The 23106-nt window shown below is 34.2% G+C and overlaps 2 protein-coding genes across 2 annotated transcripts in view; both read left to right on the top strand.

The window, feature by feature from the left end:
- The window catches only part of LOC149422905 (mannosyl-oligosaccharide alpha-1,2-mannosidase IA-like), a 565758-nt gene that overhangs the window by 133185 nt on the left and 409467 nt on the right, over positions 1–23106 (top strand). The gene's annotated exons all lie outside the window — the stretch shown is intronic.
- On the top strand, positions 8831–10846 carry LOC149422906 (uncharacterized). Its single transcript, XM_089632348.1, has 2 exons — positions 8831–9038; positions 9978–10846. Exons 1-2 carry the CDS (start codon positions 8831–8833, stop codon positions 10496–10498), a joined length of 729 nt encoding a protein of 242 aa, XP_089488474.1. The 3' UTR covers positions 10499–10846.

Here is a 23106-nt window from a genome sequence, read left to right as displayed (position 1 = left end):
ACTTTTACAATTATCTAATAACTAAATATTGAGATAATATGCAGTGCCATACTTAGTACGTCTTTGGTTATTATTTCAGTTTAAAAAAACACACTTATGGAAAATAATTTTCCCCGTTGTGAATTTTACACGCGGTGAATTTTCGGCAGTGGATTTTACACGCGGTGAATTTTTGGCAGTGAACTTTACCCGCGGTGAATCGTAGGCGATGCATTTATCGGATTTCAATTATATATACAACATAATTTTGTGTCACAGAGTAGTTAGGTGATGGGTAGCATTATCACTGATATAGAATTTTATTGAATACAATGTAATTTAGAGTTTTTTTAAATAAAATTATGGCGGTCTACTTACTATATGCAAATGATTATTTTCAGATAAACACTTTTTATTTAAGTACAAGAAATGGTGAGAGTCCATTATTTACACGTTTACTACGAGTAACTAATTTTTATTATGATTCTCTACCGTAGCGGGTTGTGAAAATTGTTTTTCATCGTATTACCTATTTATAAAAGTGCAGCGAGGGACTAGATTGCACCCGCACCTGCTTTGTAAACGGCACTCTAAAAAAATAATAGCTCAGTTCGTTCCCTCTATCCTCGCAGAGAGAATCCACTGTCTAGTGTCTAGAGTCATGCCACCGAGAGATCCGTTACAACCTCCCTTTCTGTTACATGCGTCACTTGCCAGAAAAGGGGACAGGCTACAACGGAGCTATCAACGGTTCGCCTTTAGTTGTGCACTATGAGAAGTTACTCCATTACTACTTCGCTTTCTGTCTCATGCCTCGTTTATGAGAAAGGGGGAGATTCTACAACGGAGCTATCAACATTTAACTATATTAATGTATTTTGGTTTAGTACTGTCTGGCTACGGGTTAGGATATTGCTTGAACAGGGATAGTTACTTCTTGAACCCCATTTCCACTGCATCAAGAGCCCTGTAAGATTGTTTTTACACTGCTTAATGCGGAATTATTATCGCAAATGGGTTCACAACGGCAAGGAAATCGTGCTCCCGCTGTTTCACCTCTTTCCACCTTCTCGACTCCTGGGATTTGATTTTAAAATTAAGTACCGAAAATTCCCTTTGTCGGTGTGGTATTTGTACATATTACAAACCTTTTTTTAATTTGATTAAAATCACTACATTATTTGTTTCCAAGTATCTATCGCAGTAGTTGAAAGTTGTTTGAAAGTTGTCATGTGGTCTAAAATGCTTGAAACCATATTCATTATTTTTAAATTAACTTTACGCAGTGGCGTAGCGACAAAATAGCGTCTAACGGAGAAGCCACATTTTTTATAAGGGAAGAAAGCGTAAAAAAAGCGTTCCACAATCGACCAGTTGAGTACAGGAACGAGCCGTAAAAACAACCCGTTCATATCCCTGAAAATGGAATTGTACTAAGTAGGGAACGCGTTTGTCGTGTCTCTCGACTATGCACCAGTGTTGAAAAAAATCAGTGAATTCTTACAAAAACCTATCATCGAAATATTATAGAATTTAACATCGTCTCACCTGATTCTTCTTTTTTCGTCTTTATTGAATTGTCTTACAGTCTAATGACAAGTTCAAAATAGTGGTAATCTTAACCTTCATCTATTACTCTCCTTTTCAAGGTTCTTTATAGACAATTAATAAATTTAGTACACCAATTAATTGCTGATCTCAAAAAAAAAATTGATTTTAAACAATTAATTTACGTACTTTAAAATTAACACACGATGAGAAATTTTAATTTCCCCACTAACCCTGAGCGATAGAGATTTCCGGGCGTTCGGTGATGGATTTGGCCGCGCTCATTCTATAAATCTTACCTCCGAATATTAAGGCGATGCACCACGTCATGTAATATTTGAAATCGAGCCACTAACAATAACACTCATCATGTAGATGTGCGATAAGGTTTAAATTCCCGCTTAGCCACCTATTTTGTGTTGATATGTTCATTTTTAGATTGATCCGTTCTATACGCCCTAGCTCTATTCATTAATTAATACATATGCATACTTAAAAACTCTGCATCGCGTGATTCTTTCAAGTATGTGTCGCTTTCAGGGTATCGTGAACCGGAGCCATATTAAAAAAGCTTGTTTTTTCTGCACCGCTCAACAGTAAAGTGCATAGTTAGCGGGCGCTTCCATTCAACACCTGTTCCCGCGTGTATAATTAGAATAATGAGTATATCAGGGCATTTATCCCTTTGAGTATTTCAATTGAACCGGTACTTATACCGCGTAAAAGTACTGCGCGATTAACCGGTGTGGCCCAGGGACTCAATTCTCCAAAAGCGCTCAATAGTTATTCGAAAAATTACCTGTCGTCTCGACGAACTTTGTCGAATGTTTGATTTATGCGTATTCTTGAATATCGAAGGGTTGAATTGATGATTATATTGGCAGCCCTGTGAATATTGTCTATGTTTCTGATGTTTTTGACGCTTGCATGGTGATAGTTTGAAATGCCAAAAGTAAAACGTCACCGCATCATAAACTCACCTTAGTTTCAACATTTAGAGCTGAAGAACAGGGTGTTATGAATGGAGACATAATGTCTACCAGCCGACGTACTTAAAATTTGTTAAGCCTAAAATTCCTGACGAAGAATTCTCCTGTCTAATTAGCAAAATAATCGAGGCTCTGGCGGAACATTCTTGTTGATCAAAGCAGCTGCTTTAGATTGCTGTACGTTATGTATTGCAGCGAACATCGCCGGTAAATCAACCATTACTTGACTTAAAACAACTTTGTAAATGTGTACAATGCTTGTCCTTCGAAGAGCATGCGGGAAATGATCTTAGGTTAGGATACAACAGACTAGATTTTAACAGTCGTCGATGACAGTTGGTGTCGACCCGCTCGTTGTTCGAGTGGAATGACTTTGTGGAGACTCGAGAATAGAAAAGTCGACCAATGTATGTATTTTCGACGGCCACTGCGAGCGGCCTGGATCGGAGAATGATCCCCAGGCGCAATGATTGCAGTGTGCCGGGGTCTAACTGATTTCACACCGTGGCCAGTGCCGCATTACGAACGGCTGCGTTGTTCTGGAAAATATGGCTATGGAGGGTACACACGTTTAAATATTCATTAGGAGCTTCAAGACCGTGGCGCTACCGTTCGTTAGGTACACACATACATATTATAAGATGCTAGTCCGCAAATGGATCTAATACTATTTGCTGTTTCCTTTTTTTCTGCTCTCTTATTATTTACGGAGACAATAAATGAAATTGAAAAAAAATGAGAAAACTATTAAATAGTGCTATGAGCATTATAGATATATTAGATAGTTATAGATATCTTGTCATTTAAATAAATTATTTTGTTCAATGCTTTATTTTTAATCTACAAAATAATTAATGACCGTACATCAATGATTGAATTTCTAATAAACATAAAAAAACTGCAGCACAAACTAAAGCTGCAGCCAATTAAAGAGTAAAAGAAATTTATTTTGACTCCCCTTCAGGAAAAAAAACCCAGAGTCAAAATTCGATGATCAATGACTTTCTGCCCAATCATTTGGGCAATGAAAATATTTGACGAATTACCAGAAGAAATACAATTGTGGATGATTTATTGTAAAAAATATATTTTTAATATGTATAAGGATTGTATTAGGAAATAGATAGCTATGTACCTATTTAAAATGCCGTAATAAAATAAAATTTGATTTATTTTACAATTAGTTTTTCATGTCGAGTGATCTAAATTCCTTGTAACGCCTTATTGGGAAATGTGAATAACATTATGGTACGTATACATTTGCGAACCGAAACGCGAACCGAGCCACGAATTACGGGAAAGGAACGAGGCAACTGAAAGCGACGTTTCGCGCCATTTGCGGTTGCTTTATTCCTTTCCCATAAGTTGAGGTTCAGTTCGGCAGGTCGGTTCGCGTATGTATACTTACCATAATAAGATACACGCAGTATCGCCTTGGTTAAAGACAACCATTAAGAATCGAAACGTTGCTTGAAGCGGCTTTAGCGGTATTATTTGAATAGTACTTCCCAACCTTCCTCTTCCCAGCTCCCTCCCCTTTCTCTCATCAGCCTCTCAACATATGGGGGATGACGTAGTCCACTGGCTTCAGATGGTTGGGAGCAGTTAAGCCTCTTGTGCGAAAGGTAGTATATGATATTGGTCACCTGCTTCGAACCCTTCCGTAAGCAACAACTGACAACGAGTATGTTTTTTTTTAATGACACTCTGACAATCACGAGGCCCAAAGCTATTTGGTCTATATTATCAATCAATAATGTTATGAGATGTAAAATGGATGATGGAAAGTGAAAAAAGTCGTTGAATATTTGGATACTGAACATAGCTAAAGCATCTCATCAGTAATAGTGTATTTAGAAAATGTCCTAGCTTTAAATACATCTTTTTACATTAAATTTTAGTTTTCGATAATGAATGAATCCATATCTTGGAAGCGGAAATTAACCCACTTAGTTTGAGCTGAAACTCAGCTGATAAACTCGTCGTCCATAGCAATGCATTCTGTCAACTTTTACTTGGCAATCACATACACACACGCGGACACATGCACACATATGCATTTCTCTGAAATCAGATGACTTCACAGCAGTTAATATACGAAATAAATATCTGTATTTGGCGAGGCAATTAGCGCGGTTGACCCCAGTCCCTGTGAAGGAAAGTGCAATCCTCAGTCAAAACATGTTTTGAAATACATTTTAAGTACGGGTTGATTTTAAAAAAATAGCTCTTTATTTTCGTTTAAGTTAGTCTATTTGATGACTCCCCTCTAAAGGGCTTGAGTTTGTGGCCTTTTTGTTGTTTAACATTTAAGCCGTCACATAGGTTAGTCACGGTACATGACACCAACTAGCGTGCCAACTTATAATAATTTGAAACTTTACGCAAGACTTCAGGTAGTTACGCTATTTCACGTATAGGTTGAATTTCGGTAAAGGTTTCTCGGCTGCAAAGGCCCTGTTTACATGTATGGTGTGCTCGTCAATATAGGACCATGTAATAAACACGCGAGTATTAGTAGTTTGTAATATACCTCACGTGAATTCGCCGCATTGGAAAGTTTGTACCTTTGAAAATTCCTTTATCTCTTGCGGAAAAGCAAAAGATATCCTCTTTTGCTTCTTCTTCTTCATGTTTATTTGTATAAATGTCAGCGATGTTGCTACACATTGCTCTGTGACTTCTTTCATGATACCAGTACTTATGTGGTTCTCTTGTTATTGAACTCCTTTGTACAACGGATCTTTCTATGATAACTTGTATTGTACCTGCTTATATCGTTCATACTCAGTTTATTGTGTTATGTACTAAATACTTATTATTGTACTACTGAAAAACTTACCTATAACAATTTATACATGTAAAAGTCTTCAAGGCGTGAATAAATAAAAATTAATTTTACACATCATGACAAAAGAATAAAATATCAAAAAAATGTTTCTTCAATTCGATTAAAGTATATTCAAAGATTTCATTTGTCGATTGGTCCTTTACGGTCAGAAGGAACTAATAAGTCCCGGCGTTGCCCGGGCTTTGTAGAAAGTTTTTCTAAATCAGACTTTAACATTGACTTTTCTTCTGTTTTGAAAGTCAAGTTTGCAAAATTTCATCATTCTCAGAAAAAACGCTGTATAAACACAGACAATTTTCTTTATATAAATAGATTTATTTACATTCTATGTGCCAACTGAAATAAGGGTTAGTGACGGAATTTTTATTTTATTTTTTAAGCCGTATTAAAATATTTCTAGATTTGTAGTTATATTATGTATAACTTTACTAAAACTCTTTTTAGTAAACAAAACCATTACTATTTTTCAATTTGATATTTTAAATCTAAATTTTATTTCAAAGCTTTTAAATTTGCGTAAATGTGGTTTTTCACTTATCGTAGTCGATCTATCATTGTTTGCTCTATATTTTTACATGTGACATCGTCTTTTTATTTTGAATTTTGCGTGGAAATATTCGTATTAAAAGGAAGACACGACCTTCGATAAACTGATGGGTAAACTATGCTTCATTTACAAATATAATGCAGAGCTCGTATTATTTTTGTCTATTTTAATATTGATCTACTAGCCATTGTTATTTATTAATTACTGGACCATTTTGCTCGAACGCACCGTGTAGTGATGCGCATAATCGAATCGTCTTTATTTTCGTTATTCATTCGAGTTATATTGTTCTCGCGATTGCTAACAATTAATAAATTTGCTACATTTCAATATCTTTTGTAAACAGGTAGCAACATAATTACCCGACTTGCCTTAAACCAGTGCTTATTTATAATATATACAATATTTCCTGATACGTTAATTATTAATAAATTAAATAGTTTCAATGTAATTTTGGTCTCCGGGGACAGTTGTGGTAGTTTAAAAAAATATATTTCGCATATCGTCATAGCCGAGTAACTGTCCAATCCCCCACCCGGCCCTAACTGTTTCATACTTGAATCGGCCTCTATCATCCATCTGTATTAACTTACCGTTGTTTATTTACCTTGAATTAAATGCGAAGGATTCTTGAGCATATTTGGAGTAAAAAAAATATTATCATCACACTGAGTAAGTTGGGTGTGGCCTAGCTGGTCACGTGGTACGCACTCCGTCTCGTCCCATCAGTACGGTAATAGAAGAGAGAGAGAGCGCGCGTATCACTTGATCACGTCGCGCTAGTAGCAAGGTGGATCATTGGCGACGTGTAAAATAAATATAAATAAGAATTTATTCCAGAATGTATGCAGGGGTAGTGCGATGCAATACATTCCATATTTGAAATAATATACAAAATAAGTAATAAAAATAATAATAAGGTAAGTAATAACATAGGTGATTCCGACAGGCACAAAAAAGCGGAATTTAAGGAAAAAAGATAAAATATAAACACAAAAATGAGTTTGAACAGCCGTTTATGGGGGATATTTGCACATCTCCCGTCTCCGGAGAGCCATCAGAGAGGACTCCATCCAGGCAACCATGGCAGTGATGATTTTGTTACTTGATTGGCGTAGTCTGCGCCATAAGCTTCCCATGTGACTCGTCCCTCCAGGAACATTTCCGTGGCGCTTCAGTATCTCGGTAGGCGGAATAGTTGGCGATAAGCATTATTGTAAGCGACTTTTAGCCTAGCAACATTTTTATTTTTGTTTTAAATTTTAAAAATGTATCTTTGGATAGCAGAATTAAGTCTACGTTTTTTTCTTAAAATATGGTCAGGAATCGTTTGTTAAAATCCTTCGGTTATGTGCTGTTACACCCTGTATAAATTTAATGAACCTCTACTTCTAATTTGCTTTCTTGATACACTTTAGCGTTATTTTTTCAGTTGACTCTTTATCTCTGAATCAATTTAACAATATGCTGTGCATTATGTTTTAGTTAATAAGCATTTTTAATCAAGCATGTCGTTTTGTAGCAATATTTTGTTGTTTATCGGTGATAAATGTAATTTACACAAGACGTTTCCGTATATACACCAAACTTTGCTGATTTATTTCATGCGTACTAAACCAGCTGTCAATATTTGTACAGCAGTAAATTATAGTTAAGACTTCTCAAACGTGTTTATTTAATATGCAAATGCGTCTATTTTCTTTTCAAAAGAAAACCGTTTTATTTTTCATAAATTAACACATTTTTTCTTAACGTAATCGGTATTCATTTTTCAGCGTTTTTTGTTGGCCGATTTAAAGCTTGACAACCTCCGTTTAAGCTCTTAAGGGCTGAACTTCTCTTGAAAAAATATGCTTGAAGTGTTAAGAAAAGTTTAATCTGCTTGCTACGCTGAAGTAGTTTTCGGAGAGATTAATGTTACGTTTATGTTAAATTTATATAAATAAGACCTATAAATTCATTGCGAAGTATGCTTCAGGTGATTTATATCTAAAAAACGACAAAAAGCCACAAAATAAAAACTACAGGAGACGATAAAAACTAATATTTACAAATTCGTAAAATTAATTAAAAATCTAAGTTTCTACGAAAGTGGTTATTTGTTTTTCATAATTTTCATCCAAAATATTTTACTTCTACTTATAATTATGAGATGTTTGGGGGTTTAGAAATTTCATCTACGCTTTTCTCGAAATAAGCTTAAAAAAATATGCATAAATTTAGTTTTAATAAGGCCTTCATCAGCAAAAATTACTTTACCATGTTGTACTTTGAAGACTATTCTGTATGAAAACACTGAAAGTAACATTTCCTAAAAATTTGGCTTGAAGGATTCTACCAAACGCTCGTTATGGTACCTACAAACTACAAATAATATTGTAATTTGTTTACAACGACAAAAAAATGTGAGAATTATTTGAGGCCGATTATAGAAATAAATAGTTCTTTGCCTCGAAAACGGCTTACTTTGAAACGTTGCTATTTTGACATCTTTCAGGATTCAACCCAGCATTGCCCCGCATAAAGAATTCGAAATTAAGTTTCCTATTTCAGTCATTTTTTCTCGAGCCTTTTGTTAAAGACCTTAGGCTTAGCACGCGCTGTGATTAATCGCAGCCGATTTGGAATAGATGAAAACGCCAAATCGCGTACAAACACGAACTGCGGCTGTCGATTTGCTTAATTCTATTTCATTGTGGTACTGAAAAAGAATTATTAAAAACCCCAGTCGCATTGCGTGTGTGTACGCGGTTGAGTTATTTCAAAGCCGCTGCGTTTAATCGCAGTGCGTGCTTAGCCTAATAGTACGTTGGCGCACGCACAGCGGTTACCCGCATTCAATTTTCGATTCAGTATCGACTGGGCGAGCTCAGCGGTGAGTCGTTGTTTGCGGTGCTAATATAAAGAGGTTATGTTATGTCGTCCGACTCAGAAACAACGTCAATAGACTACGATAATGTGTCTAAAAACATTATTTTTGAAGTGGAAAAAAGGCCGGTATTATATGATAAATCGTTGAATCAATACAGAGATAGAAATATTAAGGCCCGGCTTTGGCTAGAGGTACATCAAAATGTGTGCAGAGATTGGGCAAGCTTGTCGGAGGCAGGAAAGAAAAATAAAGGTAAGTGCTCCGTTACAGTTTTATCATTGAAATTAATTAATTAGTTATAAAGCATTGTACTGATAATTTAATGTACCAGGTAGAGATGTAAAGAAGTCGGTGAATAAATTCCGTATTCGCATTACGTCATTACCAGGACGAAGTCTAATTGATTGTAAGTTTTGCAGTTCCGAATGTTCCAATTGGCATAAATTTTCTTTTAAATCCTTCCCATCGTGTTTTTGTACAAAGTTTTGTAATATATAGCACACTTTAACCGTGTAATCGCATAGTTTAAGTCTTGTATCTAACGGGCCTGTGAAAAATACGCCTTTTAGTTGCCATAATACCAAATGTTCATTCGACTGTTCTTCTTGCATACGAAAGTCTGTATTTATATGTTTTTCTTTGATAGATAATTTTCTGCCTGGGTATGGTCTCCTCAAATACTTTAAAAGTGGAAAACGATCACCAACATATACAAATGGCATTTCAGGTCCTTCATTATGATTTGATATTATAGAGCATTCTGGTAAATCCAGTTGGTTGCTAAAAGTTTTCTACAAAAAATTGAATTTCGGAATACGCTGGCGTCACTATTGGATCCGTATGCACCCACTTAAGCAATAGTTGGCAGAATAATTTCATAAAACTTCTTAAAATGAAATGATTATAATTCGGTATCATCGGGTCTTTCCATACTCATGTGCTTGCCATCAACTGCGCCGACAAAATTTTTGGGAAGTGCGTTTGTTCAAAAAGCGCTTTTGCTATGTTTAACCAATCTTCTTGTGTCATTTCTTTCATATAAATAGGCTGCTATCATAACCACAAATGCTTGTATGCTAAATAATTGATAGTCGTGGCGCCAATCAAGTGTTTAAAGTACAACGATTTCATGCTATTTCCTGTAGCAAGTTACCTGCGAACAAGATATTGATTTTGTTTATTTGGTTTCAGGGAGCTCCATACAAAAGAAATGGAAAAACCTGAAAGACTGTTTCGCTAAAGAATTGGCGGCACAGCAAGGCAAATCTGGACAACCTGCTCTTCCAAAGAAAAAGAAATATGTTCATTTCGATTCAATGCTTTTTCTAATTCCTTCCATGCAGAAACGAGAAACGACCAGTAATGTATTGTCGCCTGTTTCTACGCGGGACAGTGAAGCTGATGTAACATTGCTTACTCCAGCACAGAATTTACAACCCAGAAATTACATTAGAACACCACTACGAAAGAAGAATTGTTCTCGAGATACCGATTCATCAGTATATGAAAAACAATTACTTGGCATATTAAAAGACAAGAAATTAGAGGACGAAGACGAAGAAAAAAACTTTGCGCTTATGTTAGTTCCTATGCTACGTAAATTAAATGAAGATCAAAAGCATTATGCAAAGATTGAAATCCTAAATGTCTTAAAAAGAGCACGTTCTCATTCATCTCCACAACAATCGAGGACCAAGAACTTCTACATGTAGTTCACTATTGTATCTTCAAACATATACCCAGCCACAAAGCGCCTATCAATATTCTCAATTCTCATCTATTGATACAATATATTCCGTGCAATCGCCACCAGAAACACTGCCTCCATCGAATCCATCCCCACAGCCACCTGCAACTTCAACTCCACAGCTTCTACCAACTACATTTCTACAAGCACCGCCTGCACCAACGCAACAAAAACCACTTAGAGTGCAAATTATTAAGCAAGAAGTTTTAAGACCAGCCAGTGCGACTGCCAATTATTTGACAAAATTTAAATATCAGTTAACAGAAGACCAAGAGTTTGTTTAAGGGTATACGCAAAAATATGCCTAATTTTTATTAATTTACGTTCTCTTTTTAATTTGTCCTGTTCAATGGTGAAGCATTTGAATTAAACGTTTCTTGATAATTAAAAATTGTTTTCTTACCTCAACGTAGGTAGTCGCTCTTCTGTTGATATTGCCGTACGAAATGCAGTGTCTTCAAGTTGTATAAACTGGCCCACACCTTGTAATAATTTATCAAAAGTACCAATCGACAATCTGTAGTAGTTAACTCGTGACAGGCCAAGTGGGTCTTTCGACGACCCCATACATTTTTCTGTCTTATGGGCTTTTAAACTATAGAAAATCTTATTATTCAGTCAATTATTAATGGTAACTTATGTGTTTGCGCAGGAATACGTAAAATACTAAAGTGATATGTTACGTATTTTAGCTAATATAAGGACGATAGTAATTTTGGGTACTACGTACTCCCCCACTTGGCTGCGGGATAGTTAAAAATTTATGGAGATGCTGTCGCAAGTCGTTGTACATTTTTCAAAAGTATCCTTTCAAATATCTTTGATCTGTTAGTGGATGTACCTTGTACCTGTTGCGGCGGCGTTGTTTACGTTTTCTATCTTTTGAAACCAAAACACGCTGCTCGCCAGAAATCCATGGTTGTACTGAAATCACTAAGGTTTATATAATAACATGTTTGTATGCGGTTTGGCGTTTTCAGCTATTCCAAAACCGCTTGCGTATAATCGTAGTGCGTGCTAAGTCTTAAGCCGGTCCTTACATCTCAGTTCTTGCGAATGATCACAAATTTTATTATGTATATATATATATATATTTTAATATTAGCTCTTGCGCAAACAGCGTGGGTATCCATTAATCACGCACTGTTTGACTAACTGTCACAATACTAAACTTATCCAACACCTTATTTATTATGCATGCCATACACTGCGTGCACCTGTAACTACTACCTGGCAACACTGGAACAAATTAACAACTCGAATGTTAGGATTAATAATACAATTCATATTATTAGGATTAACTTATTGAAGTTTATAACCCACCTCTTTGTAATATTTTAATCATTGAATATGGTAATATCAACAACTTCCAATGACAATATTAAAGAGACAGACACACAAAATGTGATATTCCTGATAATAATGGAAGAGCTCACCCATAGATAGTATTCGTAGTAGTCTATTATGTTTCCCATAGATGGCGTTAACTGTTGAGTATTGTAGAGACCGATGGGGTTAATAAATAAAGGAAGAACCTCAAGGTCGGGTGCTAATTAACATATCAGAGCACATTGTAAATCTATCTTACTAAACGTCCAAGTGTTTGGTTGAAGCCGGAGTTTTATTTAATCAGAGAGTTCGTGAGAAACAACAACCGGAGACACGACAGAAAATAAAAAAGGTAACGGTCGCGCCCGGAACTTGAACCAAGATCTTAGTCAAGTCTTACCGACTAGCGTTTCTACCAATTGCGATTGGTGAGTTGATATGATCTTCTTTTATTATTGTCAAAATAATATTATTATTAATGACCTACGGTCGAAACCTTTGGTTTCATTTTGAGAGGTGCACATTTTAATTCTTCTGTGGGTAACTTCTAGATTTGAATATAGAACATGGTGTTTTCTCTTACTAACAACGATTTTTTGGAGATCATGAGCTGTTCCCAAAAGCGAACGAATTTGTCTGAGAGGTGAGAATAGAGAAGGCTCTTAATATAATTAGACTCCAGAAAACATGTCCCGGATAATCGAGTTTCTACGGTCCCGTCCACGAGGTTTACCTTTGCAGCCGCAGTGTATTGTTTAGTAGAAATTATTCAGGCGACCGCGAGACTCCCTCGTTTGTTAGTTTTAACCGGGAGTAAAGTCTGCTCACCGTTCAAACAGGGGGACAACTGTTATACGTTTATTTCAAAATGAGCTTTTTATGAGAACTTAATTGCTAATAATAATTGACGGCGTGGCATCAACTAAAGTGTCCACTGAACAAAATTCACTGTGTAAACAAAAGTACACAATAGATTGTTCATATTTACACTACGCATTGATGCAGGCGATGATGGAAATCGGTTCAATGAAGTCTTTCAATAATTAATAGGATTTCCCCTTTAAATTTCTCACTGACGAAATTGTTCAGCAGCAGAATACTCCCCATCGCCGGCAGAACCATTGGCAGGTTGGTCCTATAAGCAGGAAGATATAATTGTCTATGATGATTGCCTTAGATAAATGAACCCAATAAAAAATGAGAAAATAATTGAAGCCTTGGTGAGGGGGAATATATATAACATGCCAAAACTTACGCTTTTTAAATGACATCCTATTCCCATTATCATCGAATACCCCAAAAAAAATCATTCGCCCTTATAATTGCATTAATAATACAAAAAAATAGTTCATTATGTATACCTACCACTTTGCGTACCAATCATTTCAAAAGTTAGTCAAGAAGATGGCTGCTGCCAGGCAATTTCCCCTCACTCTAGATTTCTCACATACAAAATCGCACTAATAACTCTGTCCAGGGCTTTTAAGGTTCATGGTTAGATAATCATCAGGAACAAGAGACCTATGCGTTCCAAAATAGCAGAATTCGTGACAAAAATAGATGAATGATGACACACAGGAGCACATCTGTCTGGAGTTAGTCAGGATATGACACCTCGGTTGATATATTTAATAAGCGATGGAGAAGGGAGAAATAGGAAAAGTTATATTATGATTTGAGTCCTTTTGCGGAAATCTGCGGATTTCAGCGTTTCTAATCTTTCCCCATGTTGTAGAAGATTTCCCCATGATGATATTTTTTAACCCTTCAGACTTCGGAAGGACATTACTAGCCATAAACATCATATTCCACTATAGCCTCTGAAGGACAGATCTGACAGGGGCGTCAATACATTAAAAAAGTATTTTTCCTTTTTTTTTCTATAATTCGTCGATATGTATGTGATATGTTCGTCATTGGAAAGATAAAGAATTATTCTTTACAGTTTGTATTAAAAATTTATACTTGTACATTATTATATAGAAAAAAAAGTCAAATTGCATGATTACGAATTTCGGCTCTTGACAGGAAAGTTAAAAAAATATTTATTTTTTTTATCGTAATAACGGTGTAAACATTGGAGTGATAGTTTTATAACTTATTACCTACAATACCTACACAAAAGGAATATGTTTTATAAATATCGAATTATTTCAAAATTATGAACGTTCCTAGTCAAAATGTTGGGTAAGTTTTTTTTGTGAACGTTTTCACGTTTGATGTTAAAAATTTATTTTTTAGAATGTTTATTTCGAATGCAAATATTTCAAAGATAATTTTATCTTATTTCTAAAATAGTAATTCTTTTAATTACTTCAAAAATAAGTAATATTTAGCACATTTTAGATACCTAGGGAGCATTCCGAAATTACAAGATAATTACTCACCATGTCGTTGGAACTTGTTGATCAAAATATTTAAAAACCTGAAGGGTTAATCAGTACCATTCCCTCTTACCGAAAATTGAATAAAATTGAAATAATACTGTTTTCGTTCAGATTCATTAAAATTACGCACTGCAAATCCAACTACGTTCACAGCAAAATTCCTTAATCTCTACCACAGCTAACTGTACAAAGCCTATGGTGATGGTCGGTATCGCGCTCTCAATACAAGTTGGCCATGACTTATTTGAAACTGACCGTTTGTGCGATCGGCACTTATTACTATGGTGATAAAGTTTTATTTCGGCATTGTTTTATTTGTTAATGTGTTGTTACACGCCGTGAATCTTTAATTTTCACATTTTATGGAAATTTTTATTAGTATAACCATAAAATGTTGATATATGGAAAATGCCGTTATTTTTTATTTTCTTTTTATTTTATTTATTTAATATCAACGGTATAAATATACCATAAACAATGATAACATGTCACATTTAAAATCGTAGAAATATTTAAAAAAAAAGAATTACAAATATATGTGGCATTTGATTGTGAAATGACATTAGAGAGTAAGTAAGTAAGTAAACAAGAGATACAAGTACATAAGTTTCTATAGTGCAAATAAGGTAGAATTAGATTAAATTAATATTGATTGAAAAGATTGGATAGCATAGCCCTCTTGTGTGCAGTTAAATAGATCTGCCACATCTGCGTATCTATTACTAACTTCATGCAACCTAGGTACAAGCGAGTGTTTGGAATACTCAGTCCTGATATTGTTGCATTTAAACAAAATTTTAGAACGAGTAGCTCTCGTGGGTATATGGAATTCAATGAGGTTAATTAAATCAGGACTGTCTATACTACCAAGTGTAATGTGCTCAAAACTGAATGAATTGATTGAAATATATAAAACTTGTTGTGTATTAATTGTAATACCTTATTACATATAAATTTATTATTTTTCAATATTTATATGCTCACTACAGTCACAATTTCATACATAGCGCTGTTTTTTTAATATTTGTCAATAGACTCCCTATTTTATAGTCCTTTCTTCTCGCTCTCTCATACCGTCTCTTTCAAACTAGATGTCAATCGCACGGTTGTTACACCTTTCAATTTTTTCAAGGTTTGTTTTGTGAAAAATAAATACTAGTGTGAGTTGGTTAAAAGACCCCTTGAATTGTGAGAAAATGTGAAATTAAAAGAGTCTATTATGTTAAATGCTTCCATGTGAACTGCAAACGTAAAAAATCGGCACTTCTGTGAAGATCGCGCATTGGCGGAAATACCTCGACGGAGCGGGCAATTTCCCGCATTCGCGGGGAGATTGGATGCGTGATACTTCTACTTGCTAATGGGTGATTCTATCCGTGGTGACAGGCTGCATCTCGGGCGGCGCACAGTGGGCTGAAAATTGCCTTTCATAGACATAGAGAATTGAATTTTCAAGGGTATTTTTTTTTGGCTAGAAATGGATTCTGCTGATCATTACTATGCTATAAAATTTCGTACGAAGCAATTGCGTGTACAAATGAAGGAGTTATCATTTTTTTAAGAAAAAATTGTATGGCACTGACATTAAAAATGAGGCTATCTCTGGAATCACAAGGTTGGCCATTCTATCCTTACACACAGATATACTACTATTTATTTGTATTTTTTTGACATACTTCGTATTGTGGCGCAACTTGCGATTTTTTTTTTTAAATCCTCAAGTTGAAAAATAAAAAACTTTTTTATGTTGATGATTCATTTTAATGCTTAAATGCTTTACATATTAGTATGTTTTGTCTAATTTACAATATTTTATTTACATTGCAAGCCTAAAAGCATTTAAGCATTAAAATGAATCATCAACATTAAAAAATGTTTTTTCTAACTTTGAGGATAGCCTCATTTTTAATGTCAGTGCCATACAAATTTTTCTTTAAAAAATGATAACTCCTTCATTTGTTCACGCAATTGCTTCGTACGAAATTTTATAGCATAGTAATGATCAGCAGAATCCATTTCTAGCCAAAAAAATACCCTTGAAAATTCAAGTCTCTATGTCTATGAAAGTCAATTTTCAGCCCACTGTGCGGCGGCCAGGGGACAAAGGTGCTAGTCCGGGTAAAGCGGAGATTCCCAAAGTTTCGACGAGGGCAATAAAACGTTTATGAAAAAAAAATAAAAACCTTGAGTGTACGGAATAGATGATACACACAGTGTTTCAGTGTTACCAAACCACAGTCGATATTTTAACCGATCTATTTTCAAGACTAAGGACGGGTTGTTTCCCAGAAATTCAAATGTAACAGTGTCATAAAATAACCATTCAGTGCCATTTTGTTTTTTTTTACAGTTAAAAAATCCGCGTTAATCGCCGATTCTAAGTTCTTTTCAGCTTTTGATAGAATTGTGATCAGCTGATGAAGATAGAATTGTGATCATGTTGTAAAGCTTTTTAAGCGTATTAAAATTCGATAGAAATCTGAAACGCACTAGAATCGGCATTTAACGGGGACCTTTCAAATGTAAAAAAACGAAATTATGGTAAATGGCCATTTGATGACCTTGTCACGTATGAATTTCTGTGAAACAACTGAGCATTAAGGACAAATTTACTCGACATTTTATTTTCCTAAGTATTTTACGACGTTTCCAATTGAAATATAGTAATAAGAAGGCTATAATAATACACCTCTTAGATAATTTTTAATTTCATTAATTAATTTAATAATTTTTTTTTGTAATTGATTAATTTAATAATTTTTGATTTTACGGTTAAGTGTGCAAAATTTTATCAATCTCGAAATAAAACTGTTGATTTGTTTAAAAAACAAACCCACACCGGGAACTCTTATTTATAATGTAAATTATTTTAATATATATTTGTACTTTCGACAATCGACGTTATTTTGTGTCATACTTAAAATCAATTTTGTAATGTAACATGATACTATTCTTCTACATCACTCATGTGTTCACGTAATTGCATTAGCTATTTTTACTTCATGATTACTGTTGCACCAAAATATTATGTAAATTATATTATGTTTGTAAAAGCCCGTGTGGGCTTATAATATCATGAATAAATTGAAAATTGGGCAAAAGTGATTGAAATAAGTTTGGGAAACTCTGGTGAAAATATTCCACAATGTACAGTGCGCAGTGTATTGGCTCGCGCAATTACCGCATTACTGGTGTTCTTGCAGCCGGCGACTCATTCATCTCATGCCCGAGCCTCGCCACAACAAACTAATGAAGAGTGTACCGGACGAGTGCAGAGTTCGATCTCGTTTTTTTCTTCATGTGCGCTTAGCCCGTTGCACATAGGTATTTTATATTTTAAACTATTCGCCCTTGGATCTAGTGAAGGCTTTGCTAAACACCTTAAATTACTTTCCGAATAAAAATTGATATTTCGAATAACACGCAAAAACTAGATAAACCTTGGATCTAGTGAAGGCTTTGCTAAACACCTTAAATTACTTTCCGAATAAAAATTGATATTTCGAATAACACGCAAAAACTAGATAAACCTTGGATCTAGTGAAGGCTTTGCTAAACACCTTAAATTACTTTCCGAATAAAAATTGATATTTCGAATAACACGCAAAAACTAGATAAACCTTGGATCTAGTGAAGGCTTTGCTAAACACCTTAAATTACTTTCCGAATAAAAATTGATATTTCGAATAACACGCAAAAACTAGATAAACCTTGGATCTAGTGAAGGCTTTGCTAAACACCTTAAATTACTTTCCGAATAAAAATTGATATTTCGAATAACACGCAAAAACTAGATAAAAATTAAATATTGTTGACGTTATGTATTCTTTTTTAAAAGAGAATTATTTTATTTTCTTTTAAAACCATTGAAAAAAATTCTTATCCTCTAAACTATGATTTTCAGAAAGTCATATGGGTACCCAAATAAATGATTTTTTTGAAACTTTATTTGAGAGTTATCGCTTTATTATAGCTTTGTGAGGCGCTCTCGACATTTCGAAAAGATGTTTTATTCAAATAAGTATTTTAATTATTACTAATAAAAAAAATATATAAGATTTGTAAGTAGGTACTTAAACACCTAACAACTTCATTATTAATCGTATTATGCTTTTTATGTAACATTAGTTTTTATTTCAATAAGGAATTTCACAATAAGGAAGTTGAGTCCATTTTTTTTATTTTTTTTTATCAATGTTCGCATTCAAACTTAAATACTGGTATTTTTTTTTTTTTTTTTAAAGTTTGTTTTCATAGTTAAATTAATTCTCAAAGTTTAAATTTTATTAAGCCCGCCAAAACGAGCGGAATCCGAGCGGTAACAGGCGGGGTGTAGTGTGACGTCATTAGAACTGTGAAAACCACGTCGCTTAAGCATTATGTATGGAAAAAAATTTAATTCTTCAACAAGGAATTCCAGTAATTTTTTTACCAATGTTAACCGTCTATTATAATTGATGTTATTAAAAAAAAAAAGAAAATTGATTAAGATTTCATAGTTAAATTAATATTTTAAGTTAGAATATTTGCTTTTCACGCCCGATACGGTACTTGTACGGTATCGCCGTCGCTACTTGTTGACGTTCCCCGCGCGAATTCAGGACCACCGCGCAGAAAAGTAAAGACCAAAAGTAAAATAACGGTTTACAGCCCAGTTCACTGTGAGACTTTTCTGAGCGGCCGGCGGCCTGAAGTGTATCACATGCTTTGTGACATGTATAATAATAAAAACATCTAAGTTATGCAATAAACAACATATTATTATAAAGCACTATACGAATATGTATCTTTAGAAATCCATTTCATATAATAATAATAACAAATACGTACATATATTTGACAAACCCAAATAAACCTTTGGCCTATACACCTCTCTCGTCTAAATCGACCATCTCTCATGTAATAGAAAGAGATGCACCATAGGTGTTCCGTTGTACGTACAAGTCACGACACATGTGACGACAGAATTCTTTCGACCAATCGTGGAGCGTATACAGTATATTGCTATTGAATGCTTTTTCAAGAACGTTTAACTAATTGTAAAAATAATAATATAGAAATATAATTATATATTTAGAATCGATATTTTTTGATCTACATGAACATATTTTTTATAAGTCAAAATATTTTTCACTCAACTTCCTTATTTGTCCAAAGAAACAAATGACAAGTCCAGGCGAATTTAAATAAGCTTTCGGGTGTAACCTTTCTTGCAAGAAACCGAACATGTTTTGCTCGAAATGTTAGGTGTTCAGAGATGTGTAATGCGAGTTGCAGGTACACTTTCGGATTCATTTATTGAAAGATCACAGCTCAAACCAAATCAAAGCTCCGCGCTGTTGTTTTTTCCCCTTTCCCTGATTGGCTCGTTGATTAATTCGAATGTTTATGGTCCAGCCTCGGATCGTCGGTGTATCTCTGAAATGGCTGGTGTCGGGTGACGACTACCTATTGACCGCTCGTTAAGTGTTTTAATACAAACACCGATGGCATCTGTAATATGACAAGGCTGTCTTCGCTCAAAGGTGGCGCGATTATTTTTGAATATTAATTGCAGATTTTTTAGTAATTACAGTGTTTTTTTTTAAATATTTTTTTTCAAGCTGTGATAATAGATTGAAGCGATGTGAATAATACACATATGGCTGGCATGCATATATCTTAGAATTAAATTGCCGGCAGGTCACTTTCATAAAGAAATATATGTGAAATATATGATGTTTTTGGTATTTTAATATTTGTTTTACAAAGTATCATGCACCTTAACTTTCAATTATTTTTAAACGATCTAAGTCCTTGGCGATGCCTGGAGTTTTAGAAATCCGTAGAGAGTAATTTTCCTCTTATTTTGAACTTCAAGTGTGCAAAATTTCATCAATCTCGAAATAAAACTGTTGATTTGTTTAAATAACAAACCCACACCGGGAAACTCTTATTTATAATGTAAATTATTTTTATATGTATTTGTTCTTTCGACGATCGACGTTATTTTGTGTCATACTAAAAATCATTAAAATATTAAGAAAATGAAGCTCGATAATTTTTCGATACCCTCTCTTCTAAACAATACAAAACTTTTCATTGACTTCTAGCGTTCATACCATTGACTAAATATACATCAATGGTTCCTACAGATGTGATACTGTGATGTTCTAAACATTAAACGCAATAAACAAAATCACTTAATTTTACAAAAATATTGTTTTAATATGTGATGTATACATATATTTTAATTTTGTAATTCCGATCCTTGGGGACGCCACAGCGTTTTTGAATCAAAGCAGGTTTGATTCAAAACAATTTGGCTAATGAAGAAATATAATTTATTGTTGACACCGGAGCTCGTATCCGGGCTTCTCGCCTTCCGGCCGAAATACAAATGTCGGGAATTCGCACGTATTTGATTAACGTTCATCAGAATAGAAAATGATTAGCACCGGGTAATAAAGATGGTGATTGAACAATCAATACTAATCAACTATAATAGTTGGTTGATACAAATTGCACACAAAAAATGCGGGTCAACCAGTCAATTGGTGATTCAATAGATCTAATCTACGTTTAAATGAATTAACCTCTTGGTATGACTTTCATTTAGACAATTTTCAGTATTATTTGTCAACTGTATTCGGTCTCTTTATTGGCATGCTGGTCCATTCGTTGGTGTCGTTAATCGATTTTCATCAGTTCTGCACTCTCTTTCTTGTTACGGTCCTTCTTGCAGAGATTTATCCTTAGGAAACTCATATTAGTCAATCCTTTGATCGTAGAATAAAGAAGAACACTATAAGTGCTCTCCGTACAAATTTTAATGAAAACAAATTTCGCTCTCTGTCTCTCTTACTCTCACATGACATCATAGATCTCCGTCCCATTTGAATTAAGTAATCATGGTGAAACACAGTTTTGTATTTGAAACTAGCCGTACCCCGCCACGCTTTGCTGTGGCTCAGTCTGTCTGTGAAGATAGAGAAACAATAGCGCGTGTTGCTTTCACGTTCAACAGATGGCGCTGTTTTGTCACAGATGACATTTATACAGTATAGGTAAATAAACAGACGCTTATTCGAATGCAACGTTGTTTCAAAATTTCAAAGCAATCGGTGAAGATCTTTAAGATTTTAAGATTTTGAACAAAGTTACATTAACAATCCTATTTATTGTACGCCTTTAACGTTATCCTCAGTAGGTCTTAGTCACCGCAATAATAAGTACCTACCTGCGTTCATCCAAATGAACACTCATGCTACCATAGATAATTTGTCAGTTGGTGATTTATGCGATAATTAGCTTATTGTATCACTTGCTTGGCAATATTTTTTTTCTTTCTTTTTTTTTTATAAATTACTGATTGGCTGGTGGTTGGGATGAAAGATTTATAGCTAGTTTACTGTCGTTACTACAAAGTTATGTTACCTATGTATACGAAATTTTATGTAAACATAGATTCAAAATTAAATATCCGTAAATAGACAGACCATGGCGGAAATTTTCTGAATATACTTTGCGATTTTTTTTCTATCGAGGGAATTTCACATAATTACCGTTTCGACTCTACAAATATATAAATATTACTTCTTCAAATTTCGCAAACTCACTTTGTGGCACCATTTTATTAATGAAATAAATTAAAATACCTTGTTTTAATGAAATAAATTGAAACACTTTATTTTTACCACGATAATATTTATTTTTAAAAAATCGGCATGTTTCGAGAACGATGTTCTCTTCATCAAGACATAAATTGTACTAAATCTAATTATCAAGTATAGAAAAAGGCGTGGGTAGAAATGAAAGTAAGGGGGGGGGGGATGTGGAAAGGAGAGGAGCTTAGAAGAACAAAGAAAAAAAATTACAATGGAAATATGTTTAGGATAGGGTTATTTCTAATAAATTTTTAGTTGTTATTTAAAATACAGGTTTAAAAATTTTACACACTAACGTTAGTAGTTTTCACTTAGATCTTTTAGAAATTAGGAAAAATGTCAATAGAAATTTAAATATTATTAATAATCAATTTAATTTTGTGAATAACCCTATCCTAAACATATTTCCATTGCAATTTTTTGTCTTTGATCTTCTAAACTCCTCCCCTTTCCACCTCTCTTCCCCCCCTTACTTTCATTTCTACCCACGCCTTTTCCTATACTTGATAATTAGTTTTAGTACAATTTATGCCCTGGTGAAGAGAACATGGTTCTCGAAACATGTCGTTTTTTTTTTTAAATAAAGGTTATCGTGGTAAAACCAAGTGTTTTAATTTATTTCATTATATAAATATTATTTCATAGTACCTTTAGTACTTATTTTGTACTCGTATTATTATAAACAATCATTGAACTCCTTTGTACAACACACAGACATAGGAATTAATAGACGAGAAGATAATGGCGAGGGGTAAAATCAACTGTTGAAGAACGAAGGGAGTGAAGCTGACTGTGATTCGTCAATAAATCAATCTGATAGTAAATAGGCATCTCGCATTATAATATCACCATTTACTTCTTAAAAGTAAAATCTGCTTTTGAATGAATAGACATTTTTACATGGGAGCGCAAATTACTCGCCACGTTATGAACAAATTTGCAAAGTCCAAATTCGGCAAAAAAATTCGGTTCTATTTTCAGAGTCGAATATTTCGTTTAAGTATTTAGTTAAGACACTTTTATAAATGTTCATAATTTACTTCCCAGCAACCAACCAGCTTTGTGTTTCGCGTCCAGACGTTTCTCGATGTGATAGTAACAACTGATTCATATTATACGATGTGAATATGCTTAAAATAAAGTAAAATAATGCTTATATATGGAATGTAATACGACAATTGGGTTTATTCTCTTTTTCACATCTATTTTTA

The sequence above is a fragment of the Hesperophylax consimilis genome, chromosome 6, assembly GCF_061612785.1.
Source record: "Hesperophylax consimilis isolate HC1 chromosome 6, BYU_Hcon_1.0, whole genome shotgun sequence".
NCBI lineage: Eukaryota > Metazoa > Arthropoda > Insecta > Trichoptera > Limnephilidae > Hesperophylax > Hesperophylax consimilis.
The sequence above is the reverse complement of the archived record's forward strand: the minus strand, read 5'-3'. Positions and strand labels throughout refer to the sequence as shown.